The 15211-nt window shown below is 38.8% G+C and overlaps 1 protein-coding gene across 2 annotated transcripts in view; it reads left to right on the top strand.

The window, feature by feature from the left end:
• ARAP2 (ArfGAP with RhoGAP domain, ankyrin repeat and PH domain 2) overlaps nucleotides 1-15211 on the top strand; it is a 155803-nt gene that overhangs the window by 70530 nt on the left and 70062 nt on the right. For both annotated transcript variants that reach the window (XM_067469010.1, XM_067469009.1), the window contains exons 10-11: nucleotides 8382-8497; nucleotides 14428-14627. In XM_067469010.1, the coding sequence (XP_067325111.1) occupies nucleotides 8382-8497; nucleotides 14428-14627 (316 nt within the window). The remainder of the gene's footprint in view (nucleotides 1-8381; nucleotides 8498-14427; nucleotides 14628-15211) is intronic.

Here is a 15211-nt window from a genome sequence, read left to right as displayed (position 1 = left end):
TTCTGTTTTGCATGCAGTAGTTCCTTTACTTTCTTTATAAAATAAATCATCTTCATCTAAATAAACAACCTGCTTTTTTGGAAGGCAGGTTGAATTCTGCTACGTCTATAAATGTGTATGCACACTTTTAAATCTGTAGGAACTTTACATGGACTGTTGTTTAATTTGTACCAAAGATTTCACTTACAAATAGTGCTCAAAATAGACAGTATATAAGGACAAATTGAGAAGTGTAATTGAAAATGGAAGCACATCCATGAAAATGTAACAATACAGTTTAAAAATCCAAAGCCAATAGTTATATCCTGATTCAGAGAATAGTTGGAAAGCTGAAGTTTGTCCAAATCAAATACACCCACCAGCTCACTTATTGAATGTCTTGTGTACATCAAGTCATATGAATGGCAGTTAAACACATTTCAGTTCTAGGTTGTAACACAACAATATGTTGAAAGGCCAAAAGGTGGCTGTGAATGTTTCTGCAAGGCATTGTAACAAAAATAGCAATATGGAAATATCAAATTCTCCGCTTGGCTGCTGAGCATGAGCTTAAAAGAGTACAGTGCTTCCCAGGGTCCTGCCAACCTCGGAAATAGCAGCAATGAGCTACATATAGGTTTAGATTGTACATGTGAACTTCACTACTTCTCCAAATGTTGTTTTCCTTTTTATCTAAAAATGGGGAAGGTGGTAGGTTGATTTTTTATTGACCAAATGTTGATGTTCAGTGATGACAATCTTAAAAAACATGGCACATAAAGTTACTTTTGTGACACATCTGTATGCATCAATAGTAGATGGTAGAATAGGAAGAATCGCAAAGCTTGGGATTCAATTTGAATGATATTTCCAGAAAAACAGGACTACAAGAAAATTTGGGGAAAACTCACATTTCTCCACTTCAGTGTTTTCTCCCTCCCTCTCCCCTGTCCCCTAACCCTGCATATATCTTGGTACTTCATGGGACAATGCTTTGGAAAAGATGGGAATTGCTAGAGCTGTGTGACAAATTCTGTGGGCTGGAATTATGCCTTTGGCCCTTGGATTCCATCCCTGATTTTAGAGAGCAAGAGAGACTGAAGTAAATATTGTAATGACTGAATGGAACTGAGGCCTCAGCCTAGTTATATTAAGTGAGGCTGTACCAAGACACTTTCCATCAAAGTTCTTTAGGAACTTCAGGAAGTTTATTTCCTTTCTTCTACCAAAAGTATCCCAAGAGATCATAATCAAGAGTCCTGGCCGAAGTAGTTCTAAACAATTAGTATAAGTAATATCCTGTGGAGTGAATGCCATTAGGGATGTGTGTGTGTGGGGGGGGGGGGGGGGTGTGTGTGGAGGGAATGACTGTTTTCATATGTGGTTGATTCTGTTATCTTTTCATTATCGTTGACTTGTTAAGTAAATGCCAGGCAGTGATACTGATACTTTCAAAATCTAAATATAAAAGAATGGGGGTGAGGACTGGATGTGGGCACAATTAATTGCTGGTGTCTATCATTCACTAGAATGTAAAATTCTTCAATTATCATGGTTTTAAGCTCTTGTCTTCCAAAAAACAACAACAAACCCAATTTCTGATGGAACCACACTTTCCTTGTTCAAATGGGTATTCTCTTATTGTTGCAGCCCATTGTACCTATTGTGTGTGTATCTAATTGGACTGCTGTTATTATTCCCTGCTCAACACTTACATGATGCTTTTAAGATGACTTGATCTTTGAGTTGTCAAGTGTACCTCTTGATTTTCAGATCTGTCTCTTGTGATATTTACCTTGTATTCAGCTACCTTGTGTCCTTGAAAACTGGGAAAACCAAATCAAGTATCTATAATGACATTGTTACTTAGACTTTACATGTAGCTATAATAGTTCTTTATTGTATATTTCAACAAGTTTAACACATTCATTTCCTCTGTTGTTTCTGGAGGACAATGTGTTTCCTTAAAATTTCTTACAATGTGTTTCCTTAAAATTTAATGTTCTGGTTAGGGGTTCATTGATCTGAAATGTGGAACAGGTGGCCCTCCAGATGTTGTTGGACTGTAACTCCCATCAGCCCTAGCAGCATGGGCAATGATGAAGCATGGTGTGAGAGTTATGGTTCAAGAACATTGGGAGGGCTACAAGTTGTGCACCAGTAAGAAAATGTTAATATTTAAGGTTTACAGTGTCTTGCAGACATACTCTCATACACCTCTTTTGACTTTCTCACATCCTTTCATGATACAACCTGGAGCTGGAATGAATGTAATTTGTATTGTTTTAGCTTGATATAAACACACAATTTTGCACTTGGAGAGGAGTTATATGTTTCTTTCTATTGCATAATATGTAAGTAAAATAAAATGGTTCCTGTTTGCCATATCAAACAAGACTTTTAAAAATAAAAAATCCCTACTTTCTCAATTTATATGTCACAAACATTTCAGTTTCTACCTTGTTCCCCCCTTCCCCTTCAATCTGTCTAATTCTTAGATAAGGCACATCTACCTTTTTTGTCCTTGGGGAGCAGCTGTAGTCACCAGATAAGATGAAAGCGAATGTTGCCATACTGGCTGATACCTCTCATAGCTGCTCTGGTTGTATAGTAAACAAATGTACAGGTTGACACTATGAAGAAATAAGGTGTATAGCTACAGTATAAAATACTTACATGTGTATTTACATTGCAGTGGAGAGCCCTAAGCCATCCTTATGTTTCAGGTTATGGTTTTCACAGCCCCTTATTGGATGGAGCTACTGGAAATAGTAATTTAAAACTTCTGACAAGTCAAGGGTTATCCACTGCGGATTTACATCTTATATATAATCTAATAATGACAATGGAATATCTCTTTCTTATAGCAGAACCAGGCTGATATTTTAATTCATGTAATAAAAATGTACCCTGACTTTTATTAGCATTCCTAAAATGGCTACAAAAACTAGAAACAACTGCACAAGAACCTACACTGATATTATTTTCATATGATTATGGTTGAGTAGAATTGCAATATAACTTTTCTCTTGTTATTAAATCCTTGGCATCTGTAATTCTAAATCCTCCATGTTAGCTAGTTACAGTTACAATTGTAAAAGTACATGTATTACTCAGGAAAATGTACAAAGAAATCTGCCCCAAGTCCAATTTTTTTTTACTGATCCAGAACTCTCTCCATTACAAGGTCATTTCTGTTCGCCCTTACCCTGGTTATGTAAACTAAGGTAAGGATTTTATTCCTGGCCCACACCACAAAGGGGGTGCCTTAGGTGTACACCAAAAGTAAACCTATGGCCGATTTCTGTGGGGTGGCCTATTTATAGCCCCCAGCTCACAATTCACCCTTGCAAACAGTATAGGGTAGGCAAAAAACAAAAAAGCCAGATCATAGGGGGGAAAAATTCCTACCCTGCCACAATAGACGACCAATATATTATACTGTTAATGGGTGGGAGGGCAGGTCAGTAAAAAGCTCAAAGTGAGCCACTCCCTAAGGCTCACTTTGAGCTTTTTAGTTCTGATGGAACTTCCCTGGATCTAGACACTATACTCCTATTGATGCAGGCCAAAATCCCATTGGCTTTTTTTTGCCACCGTATCACAATGTTGGCTCATGTTGCCGGCTTGGAAATAAAAATACTACAAAGCAGGCTCCTCTTCCATTCATAGCATCATCACCTGAATACCAGAACAGAACATGGAGGAGTAACATGAAACACTGCACAAGCTAACAACACTAGGTGACAACATTGGAGAGGATGATACTAAAATGACTACCCACAATTTGTTTGTGCAGAAAATGTATTATTTTCTACTTTTAAAAATCACTATAGTGGGCATGACAATAAAAACATTTTTCTTTAACAAAACTGTCATTATGATTCTTTTACAATAACCTTGAATCATATTGTTTCAATCTACACACATTACATGCACAAGCTGTTGTTTCATTACTCCTGGGTTGATTTCTTTTTACATTAATTGATTTTGTCAAGTTTTCTGGTTTTTCAGCTACAATATTGTGGTATCGTCTGGTATGTTGGGAGATCCTTGGGGGTGGGAGTGTATTGGACATTGTGACATCTCTACATTAAGCTTAAATGTGCAACCCGCCAGCTCCCCATGTTACAGAAACGAATCTTTTTTGATAGAGTTACAAGCTGGGTAGATGGTCCCCCATGACCTTCTGGCAAACAAAGTAGTCCAATGTGGGCTAGGCAAAACTGCAGTTAGGTGGATCTCTAATTGGTTAAATGGACAAACCCAGAGGGTGCTCACCACTGCTTCCTTTTAATCCTGGAAAGAAGTGATAAGCAGAGTGCTGTGGGGTTCTGTCCTGGGCCAGGTCCTGTTCAACATCTTTATTAATGACTTAGATGAAAGGTTAGAAGGCCTGATCATCAAGTTTGCAGATGACACCAAATTGGGAGGGATAGCCAATACTCTAGAAGACAGGAGCAGAATTCAAAACGATCTTATCAGATTAAAGAGATGGGCCAAAACTAACAAAATGAAGTTCAACAGTGACAAATGCAAGATAGTGCACATAGGCAGAAAAAATGAAATGCAAAGATACAGAATGGGAGACGCATGGCTCGAGAGCAGTACGTTTGAAAAAGATCTTGGAGTACTCGTGGACAACAAGTTAAACATGAGCCAACAATGTGATACAGCAGCAAAAAAAGCCAATGGGATTTTGGCCTGCATCAATAGGAGTATAGTGTCTAGATCCAGGGAAGTCATGCTACCCCTCTATTCTGCCTTGGTTAAACCAGACCTGGAATATTGTGTCAAATTCTGGGCACCACAATTCAAGGGAGATGTCGATAAGCTGGAATGTGTCCAGAGGAGGGCAACTAAAATGATCAAGGGTCTAGATAACAAGCCCTATGAGGAGCGGCTTAAAGAGTTGGGCATGTTTAGCCTGAAGACATGATAGCCATGTATAAATATGTGAGAGTAAGTCATAGGGAGGAGGGAGCAAACTTGTTTTCTCCTGCCCTGGAGACTAGGATGTGGAACAATGGCTTCAAAGTACAAGAAAGGAGATTCCATCTAAACATTAGGATGAACTTCTTGATTGTGAGAGCTGTTCAGCAGTGGAACTCTCTCCCCTGGAGTGTGGTGGAGGCTCCTTCTTTGGAGGCTTTTTAACAGAGGCTGGATGGCCATATGTCGGGGGTGCTTTGAATGCAATTTTTGCTGTAAGAATGCCCTCCATTGTGCATGTGGCAGGGCTCATACTGCAAGTCACCAGAAGCGACTTGCAGTCTGCTTCTGGTAAATAATGTATGGGTACATAGCACAGGTATGAAACAAAACTCTGGGTTTTTTTGTTCTGAGTTGGAAGTAATTTTCTCTTTGCTGACAGCAAGATAGCAATGACGAGCAGATACTTACCAAATATTGGCTGGAATCCTGACAGTTAGTTGATGTTCAGTTCCGTTTCTTGCTAATTAGTGAACATACTAGCAAATCTGTTTAAGCATTGGACTACTACTCTGGAGTCTACAAATCAATTCCTTGTTTGGCCGTGCAAACTCATAGGGTGACCTTGAGTGACACATTTGCAGCCCCGGAAAACCCTGTGGGAGGTTTGCTTTAGGGGTGCCAGAAACTGGAAACAACTTGAAGACATACAACAAGTGCAAATTTTAATTGGGACTAACAGTGAGCTTCACATTCTTCATCCAGATTTGACATAGGAGCTGAAGATCCACTTAATTTTCTAAAAGGACTCTCTGGGTGCTCTCTGTAAGGTATTTGCTGCCCAAATCAATGACAAGGTGGCTCAATTTCCTCTATATTTCACACAGAAGCTGATTGGGATATCAGTTGAATCTTAATTCAGTGCTATGACCTCATCACACTAGAGCACAGATCCACTTTAAATCTGGTTTCTGCCTTCTGCAGGATTCTGGGGTTTGTATTTTAGGGAGGATCTTTTATACTGCTTAGCGTAACTACAAACCCCAGAATTCTGCAGGAGGCAGAAACTGGATTTAAAGTGGATTCATGCTCTAGTGTGATGTGGTAACTAGTGGTGGTTTGGCATTCTTTACATACTCAAGGCCAATTTAGTGGATTAGGACAAATAGAACTGACGGTTCTACTTCACTGTACCCAATGCAGAGTTGACCTTAATAATGAAATGTAAGGTGAGAAAGATGTGTGACCATCCATGTTATAGTGTGCCAAGCATAGAAGAGAAGAATGATACTATATATGAGGATACATTTGAGGATCAATTCCTCTGAGAATTGGATATCTTCTAGTAATCTCCAGCTAATTTATTTAGTTCTCTTATATCTCTCTATTTTTCTCTATCTTGTCTTGTGCATGTGATATAAGCCATCACCAGTGGCCCAGATTACACTCAGATATCCTGACAACATTCTTCATACTTTATAGTTTTGCCAGGCATATATATTACTTCTGTTTACTCTGCCTCCTAACATATACATCATTGCTACATAATGTGCTCCCAAGCCCAAGCTGACAGTTGATTATAGTGCCCATTCCACACCCATGCACCTGATAGGAATGGATTAATAAGTCACCATGACATCTCCAGAGAAATTGTTGTGTCTGTAGCAGAGGAGATACATCAGGTAGAAATCCATTGAGTGAAGAAAAATGTGGAGTAGTTGAAGGCAAAGGTGGAGAATTATTAGAATCATAAAAGTGGATGAAGTCTAGCAATCCAAACAAGACAATGGAAGAATGAGCAATCAAAAATAATGAATGGAGGCACTAACAAATGGAATGGAAATGAATATATATATATATAATTATGTATTATGTAAAACACTGTATTGTATGATAATAGTTAAACTGAGAGAACCTTAAACTATGAATCTTATGGTATAATGGTGAGACTTGGGACCCTTTCACACTACCCAGTTTGATTAAGCAATTCAATTATCTGGCTGTGAATTCTAAATGCTAATACCTAAATTGTAGATCCTAGTATTTTATAGGATGGACTCATAGTAGCTAAGATGGAATCCTAGTGATGTAACTGTGCATTGTTAAAGAACCTCAAGTCTATTCAGCTTTCCTGAATTGTGTGTGCTCAAGTCCTTTAAGACCAAAGAAATATATTACCATTGGATAAGTAAATAAATGAGTGATTAGACATCAATTAACCATATTTGCCCTGTTTCAAATTTAGTATCGGGCCTCTTAGATAATTGGAAGGCCGCAGATTAGTTCAGTTTGGAATATTTCAGATTTTGAAATTTAGGATAAGAGATGTTCAGCCTTGTTTGGGACAGCCTTTGCCAGCTGGACAGCTTCCAGATGTGTCAGACTCCTGCCATCTCCAGTTTGTAATTGCATGCTGGACATTTTAATCCCTCTGGGGAAAAAAAGTTTGGGATGAAACAACTTTGAAATAACAAAAACTCATCACTTTTCAAGGAGCCAATACCAACATGTTTTCCTAGGGTTCAGTGATGATAGCCTCCACACTATACTGTGTCAACCCACCTTGATTTTTAAAGAGTAACATTTAAAATATTAATGTTATTTATAACACTGAACTAATTCAATGTTAGTCCAACAAAGCAATCAGTTTCAGTTATTAATATTAAATGTTCCAATGTTTAGTATTAGCAATAAGAAACTGATTTTCAAATCCAATGTTCCAGTATAAATACCTCCCAAACTACAAACCACAGGAATCTGTAGAATTCTACTAAGATAGTTAACAGGATTGAAGTGATATAAATGTGTAGTGTGAAAGATTTTCTTTTATCAACAACATAGTCGTCCGTCATTCCTTCCTTCTATTACTTTCCGTGATACTCTACAGAGATAGGTAGTGGAGAGAGCATATAGGAAGAGCATTCTTTCCCACACCAAGGCTGTTTATGTCACAAGCATAAGCTCTGGGAATTTGCCTATTCAACTTCATTTTGGGGAGCTTGGTCAGCATTTGCCTGTGTACATACTTTCAGCTTAAGTGTATGATCTCGGAGATAGAAAGTTCAAATCCCAACTTAGTTGGGATTTTGCAGCATGCCCTTAAGCTATTTATCTTTCTCTTGACTTTAGCCTGAGTCCCTGGTTTATAATAATTATACTAAGGTCTATGTTGCAGATTGTAAGAATTGCTGACTTAATTTTTTTTTGTGAACAGCTTTAAACTCTAAGGAAAAAAATGCTAGAGAAATGCATTTTATTAAAATTGCTGTTCATTGATCTTGAAGGACATTAATATCATAGTCCACAAAATGTTTGCATTAAATATTCTGCAGTACAAACATTACCATAACTACTACTTTCATGCCACCTTTAGTAGATAACCATTGCTTGTAAATATCATTAAAAATAGAGATGTATATGACTGTTTAAAAAATGATAAAACTCAACTGCTCTTTTTCCCCGTTCTCCAGGACTTTAAGGCTGGATATGGCATCACTATAATCCCCATGAATGTGGCTAATGTGAAACAGATAGACCGGGCAGCAAAACAGTCATTTGAAATAATTACACCTTACCGAAGCTTTAGGTAAGACCTTTGACCATTTGTTTTAAAAGCCAGAGATAAATACTTTAAGGGGACTGTTTTGGAGACAAATTGAAACCGCCTACGTGAAGTAAAGGTCAGGAATTTGTTTTTGTTTAACAGGAATAGCTTTACCTCGAAAGCTGAGAAAACACCTAACATTATCTCAGCATAATGTGTGTGCAGGAAAAATAATTGAACAGCAGTGATATTTAATGTTGCTTCTCAGACTATTCCCTCCAAAGATCTCAAAGTTTATTTTTATACCAGCTTAACTTTTGTTAGTTTCGGAATCCAGGTGTGGGTAAGATCATTGTCTCAGCAAATGGGGAAAAGACTAGATGTGTGTGTGTTGTACCCATTTCTCCTGTTGCATCCATTGTTTCATTCCTTTCATTTCATTTGAGAGCATGAAATGGGAACCCTTCCTCCAGAACAAAAATAAGCTTGACATAAAGGCAAGCGGGAGTGGGTACCATTTTCTTACCTGCTTTTTGGGCTACTTGGTGCTCCTCACATGTCTTGCAAGTGCTATTTTCCTCTGAGCCCTGCCTGTTGAGCCAATCAGAGGCGAAGAACGCCTTTCATCTCACCTGCTGCCTGCCTCACCTCACTGCTTGTCTCCGGAGGGGGAAGCATCACAGAAGGAGTGGTATCTTAAGCTTTGTCTTTAAACCCAGTTCTCTTCTTCAGACAGAGGGGAAAACATCACATTAAACCCAGTTCTTTTCTGCAGACAGAGGGGAAAACATCACATAAATAGTGGTATTTTAAGCCTTGTTTTTAAACCCAGGTCATCTCTGCAGACCGAGGGGAAAGCATCACTGGAGTATCTCTGAGACTTTTAATCCAGGTCACAATGAAAGATTTATGGACAAACCATGAAATTGACAAAAATGATGGGAAGGGGAGGGGAAGTCTCCCCTATTACTGCCAGTTAAAGAAGAAGTGAAATAGTGGGGCTGGAGAGGAAGCCTGCTCATAGTGTCAAATGAGTTGAAAATTGTCCCATTGGCGGAACAAAAGCACCCATTTGGAAAGGCACCCATTTTCAGGAGGTGTGCAAAAATGAAAACAGGGGACTTACCGATGAAACAAACAGAAACGGATAACAATTCTATACAAATGCACAAGCCTAGAAAAGACCCCTCAGGGGAATTCTAGGTTCCTTCCTAATCTTTCAGGTTGCAAATGAAACAAAGTCTCTTATTCTTTGAGGTTTGAAGAGTTATAGGTGAAAACATTCAATAGTCTGTCTAATTACTCACTAAGATATAAATTTACTTCTGTCTGTTCAGTTCTTTTACCAGTAAGTGGCAAATGGTTTAAGTGCAAAGGTATTGGGATAACTGCAGTAGTGGCTGCGGTTTCTGTGTCAGTGCAATGTTGAATCCAGTATAGATTTCAGTCTGAATATTAAAGGTGCTGACCAAGGTACCAAACCTATTTGGAGAGGGACAAAGTTCAATAGCATTGACTAACTCCTTTCAAGTATGGTCTAAAACCGGGATTGGAGTCATTGTCCCACTCACATGTAAAACAGTAGCCAATGCTGGATAACTTAGAAGCTTTAGGCTGCTTTTTTTTTGTTAGATCTAGCCTGGAATACTGTGTCCAGTTCTGGGCACCACAGTTCAAAAGATATATTGACAAGCTGGAAAGTATCCAGAGGAGGACAATGAAAATGATCAAGGGTCTGGAGACCAAGCCCTATGAGAAGCATCTTAAGGATCTGGGTATGTTTAGCCTGCAGAAGAGAAGGTTGAGAGAAAACATGATCGCCATGGCTAGATATGTGAAGGGGTGCCATAATGAAGTCAGGGCAGGCTTGTTGTCTGCTGCCCTGGAAGCTAAGACTCAGAGCAATGGGTTCACGTTACAGGAAAGGAGATTCCACCTGAATATTAGGAAGAATTTCCTGACTGCAAGAGTTATTCAGCAGTGAAACTTGCTGCCTTGGAGTGTGGTAGAAGCTCCTTCCTTGGAAGCTTTTAAACAGAGACTGGATGGCCATCTTTATTTATGACATTTATATGTCACCCTTCTTACCCCGAAGGGCACTCAGAGTGGCTTACAAGTCATATGTACATACAACATACTATATTATTAGCATAGTACTAATACATCATTCATAGTATTAGTATTATATAATGTTATATTATCACCGAGGAAGGGCTCTGATGTCAGAAGAGACAAGATGGAACTGTCTTCTTGGCTCCTTTCTTTACTCTGGCCCCAGAGTGGCCGTTGGTGCTGGGGGAAGGGCTCTGTGCTTTTTCTTTTTCTGTACTTTGTGCATTTTCTCCATGGCAGGGGGTTGGCCCACGTAGTCTCTTTGAGCTCTATTATTCTATGGTTCTATGAATGGGTTAAAACTCTGCTAGAGAAAGGTGATAAATGAGAGAAGTGTTATTTAGTTAGTTAGTTAGTTTATATCCTTTCTCCCGTTTTTATTTCATGTCAAAAGCATTGCATAAAATGTTGTAAAGAAATGCTTTTGGAATGGAAATATTAGCTTTTTACAAGAAACATTGCCCAGGGGACACCTGACAGTATTAACTCAGTCTTTGAGGAGACTCTTTACATGCCCCCCCCCCCCCCTCTTTCTTCCCTGTCTAAGACTTATTGTGGCTCCAATAAGATTAGAAATAGATACAGGTAAAGAATAGGTAAAAAGAGGACAGATGAAACAAACAAAAAGTTATAATACTATAATACAATAAAACAATTTGAAAAAACAACTGAGGAATGGTAGTAGTAATATTAATATTTTAATAATATAACCTTAAAGCATGTTATAATACGGTACTTGGTTGTAATGTTACACCTCATTGGTATTTAGTGTTTCATAGTGTCAACTTCTGAGAACTGTTTGAATATCTTACTGGTACTTAAAAAGTTGAAACTATAGAATAGTAAATATCAGTGAGCTGTAACAATATAACCAAGTACTCAAATTATAATTTCTGTTGTTCAAGATTCAGTTCCCTGCTCAGCCATGGAGATCCACTGGGGCCCCTCGCACACAGCTAAATAAAATCCCACATTATCTGCTTTGAACTGGCATACAAGGGAGTGTGGACTCAGATAACCCAGTTCAAAGCAGATCATGTGGGATTTTCTGCCTTGATATTCTGGGTTATATGATGGTGTGGAAGGGCCCTGGGTGACTTGAGGAAGTCACACACTCAGTCTCAGAAAACCCCTTGATAGATTTGCCTTAGGATCTCTATATATTGGAAATGACTTGAAGGCATACAACAACATTAATCCAGATTTTTAAAAAATGATTGACCATACCCCAAAAATGTGCAATGCATTGACAGTGTGTTCAAATCATTAGTGAGAAAATGTTGGCTCTTCCTATTCTGGATTCAACTCCCCCCTTCCTAGGCTGTATAAACAGTGATCAGGGGAGTTAAATACATAACATCTGTTGGATCTTAGCTTCCTCATTCCAGACTTAATTCTTCAGTGAATCAAGAAGCTGTAGTTTGATAGGGCTCTGGTGTGAGAGAATTGGTGGTCTGCAAGGATGTTGCCAGAGGGTGCCCAGGTGTTTGATGTTTTACCATCCTGTGGAAGACTTCTCTCATTTCCCCACATGGGAAGCTAGATCTGAGATGGGAGCTCATCCCGCTCCCTGGATTTGAGCCATCAACCTGTCGGTCAGCAGTCCTGCTGGCAAAGGGTTTAACCCATTGCTCCACTGGGAGCTCCCAAGAAAGGAAAGCATGGGAAAAGTGCATCTTGTATATCCAAATTTGCCCAGAGGGGGCAAAAACGTGGGAAAATAAACATCCATAACCCCTGGTAAAACAATGAAATGTTTTTAAGTATTGTTGTCTATTGGGAGTACAGCCCTTCAATGTGTTATGGGATGACTGAGGCAGAGACATTTGTCCTTTTCGAGTAGAGCCTTTAGTAAATGAAGGCAGTGTTAACAAAAATACATGGCTCTGAATTATTTCTTTCCCTTTAAAAACTAAAGTGAAGATTTCAGGAACACCATACTTAAAGCTAGGAAGGAGAGCTGCAAAATTGGCACCTGAATTGGGCAGGGAATTATAACTGGAGACCTGTTAATGTATATTATAGAGGTATATGCACATATGTTGAAATGCAGGGACTCAGCATAGCAGTGGCCATAATCATGCCCTTAAAATCTACACAGCTGTTTCAATCCATTATGACAAACCAGATCTAATCATTTTCATTTCCTCCAGAGGAAGGATTTTATCAATATAATGTGTCTTAATAGTCCACTCAAAACTAGGCAGTTTTGAAACATGGTTTATTATAGCATGGATGGGTCCACAAAATATGTTATTGAAGAGAAAACACGCCCATTCACTTTTATTGTGAGAACAGCAGTTAAGACCATAGAAGACAGGGTAGACCAAATGGTGTAATTGTCCCTTCAAATCTAAATATCCTGGAACCTGACATTGTGAGCCCTGACTTTGCTACACCACTGTGATGGTGTGTAAATGGGCTGTGATTGATTTCTAGTTATATCATCAACTTCTTTTTGGTGTAGGTAACGAGTGCAATAAGAGACATAGCTATAAAGAACTGTTCATTAGCTTTCTGTCCAAAATATTTAGAAAATGCTATATTATGTTTGAACAGTTTCTACAGTGGGAATCAAATTAATTGACCACAGATAGTTACTGGCACAAATCCCTTTCAACTGGAGAAAGTTCTATTTTGTGCTATCCTCTGTGGTTCTGTTTCTCACTAGTAGTCACTGGAACAAGTCAATACATTGAAGTGATTCATACAGCTCTGTGATGGCAGACATGTGGCCCTTCAGACATTGTTCTATTGTAGTTTCCGTTGTTCTGTCTTTGATGTCAAGGAGTTGATGGAAGATGCAGTTGAACAGCATGTGTGGAGTCGTATGTTCCCATTTGATGGTAAAGGAATGCATCTGATGGTAAAATTTGAAAGTCCCTCAACAGACTCAGAAGTGGAGTGGGCAGATCAAAAGATAACCTTGCAAAATGGCGCTACCTAGAAGAATCCTCCACCTTGTGCGACTGTGGAGCAGAACAAACAACTCCACATCTATATTCTTGCCCACAATGCCCTGCCTCGTGCACAGATGAAGAATTGTTTAAAGCTACAGATAATTTGGTTGCTGTTGCCTGTTTTTGGTCTAAAATTATTTAGCCAACTTGTGCTCCCTCTATTTTATCAGTTTTATACTTATTTATGCACTGTTTTTGACACAAAATGAATATATCCATAGTGTTTCTGTACTGGCTTGTGGTTCTTATTTAGATCCATTCAAGGTTCACTGATTATCCTAGTAATTCTTACTGCATCTTTTTTCAACTCACTTGGGTTTTGACTTGGCATTTAAATCTATCAAATTAAGCTGCACTCTTATATTTCTTGTTCCCCAAATGCATTGCGTATACACTATACTGGACCAATCCATTGATCTAATTAGCTTGAGAATTTGACTGTTGCCAAATATCGCTGCTACCTATTTTCCAAGGCAAGATGTACTGTGCTCCCCTCGGAAATTATTTGAGGCAGATTTGCGGGTGTTCCATATAATGCAAGCCTTTACCCATGCAGTAACCAGGAAGTGGAATGTATGAAATACATCTTATTGTCCTGCCGTTTTTATAAGCAGGCTCGACAAGACATTATTAGGCCATTACTGAGCAACTTACCTGGCAGCTCAATTCTATGTTGTTGTTTTTCTAGAAGATAATCTTCCCCATGTGATTCTGCCCATTGCCAAGTTTCTCTCAGAGGCAGCTAGGATAAGACAACTTCCTGTGCTAATAATAAGCTCTCAACTTGCATGGGTCAGCTTCTGGAGGTTATCTTTGTAGAACTTTTTTAAAAATGTAAAGTGCTGACTTGCTTGGATTTAGAATAAAAACATTTTATTTGTTTCTTTCAATGGTTTTCAGCTTTACTACTCAGTCTGAAAAAGAAAAGCAGGAGTGGATCGAAGTGTTGCAGCAATCCATAGCCGAAACACTCTCTGATTATGAAGTTGCCGAGAAGATCTGGTTCAATGAATCGAACAGGACTTGTGCGGATTGTAGAGCCCCAGATCCTGACTGGGCATCCATCAATCTCTGTGTTGTCATTTGTAAAAAGTGTGCAGGTAATCATTAAAGAGCTCAGAGGATTCTGTCACAGAGCATCACTGCCTTAAAGGGCATGGCACAACATAGGCATATTTAGTTCTAATTTACCCTAGTCTGGTTTTTTCTTTGTCCTCTTATCAGTCATCATGAATCCTAAAGAGATTTTTTTTCCTTCCTGGCTATGGATTTCATACATTTGGCCCTCCAAGTGTTGTTGGCCAGCAGCCCTAGCCATTATACCTAATCATGAGCAATCCTGGAACTTTTAATTCAGCAATATTCTGGAAGGTTCCAAGATCCCCACCCCTGCTGTACACCATTAACTGGAAAACTTCTCTGTCCCTAAATCTCTGCTTGCACTATGGTTATACCAAGAGAATCAATTGGGCATATCTATCTCTTGGGGGCATCTTGTCCCTGTATTCTCCTGCTGTCTCTATAATGAAAGAATGAAAATAATAATATAATAAAACGTTATTTATTTATATTTATTTATTTATTTACTTTGCTTGTATACCGCAGTTTCTCAGCCCGTAGGCGACTCAACGCGGTTCACAACAGAGCAAAAGACAGTCATATCAAAATAGCAATAATAATTTAA

The sequence above is a fragment of the Anolis sagrei genome, chromosome 5, assembly GCF_037176765.1.
Source record: "Anolis sagrei isolate rAnoSag1 chromosome 5, rAnoSag1.mat, whole genome shotgun sequence".
Classification (NCBI taxonomy): domain Eukaryota; kingdom Metazoa; phylum Chordata; class Lepidosauria; order Squamata; family Dactyloidae; genus Anolis; species Anolis sagrei.
This window is presented reverse-complemented; position numbering and strand designations above follow the sequence as displayed.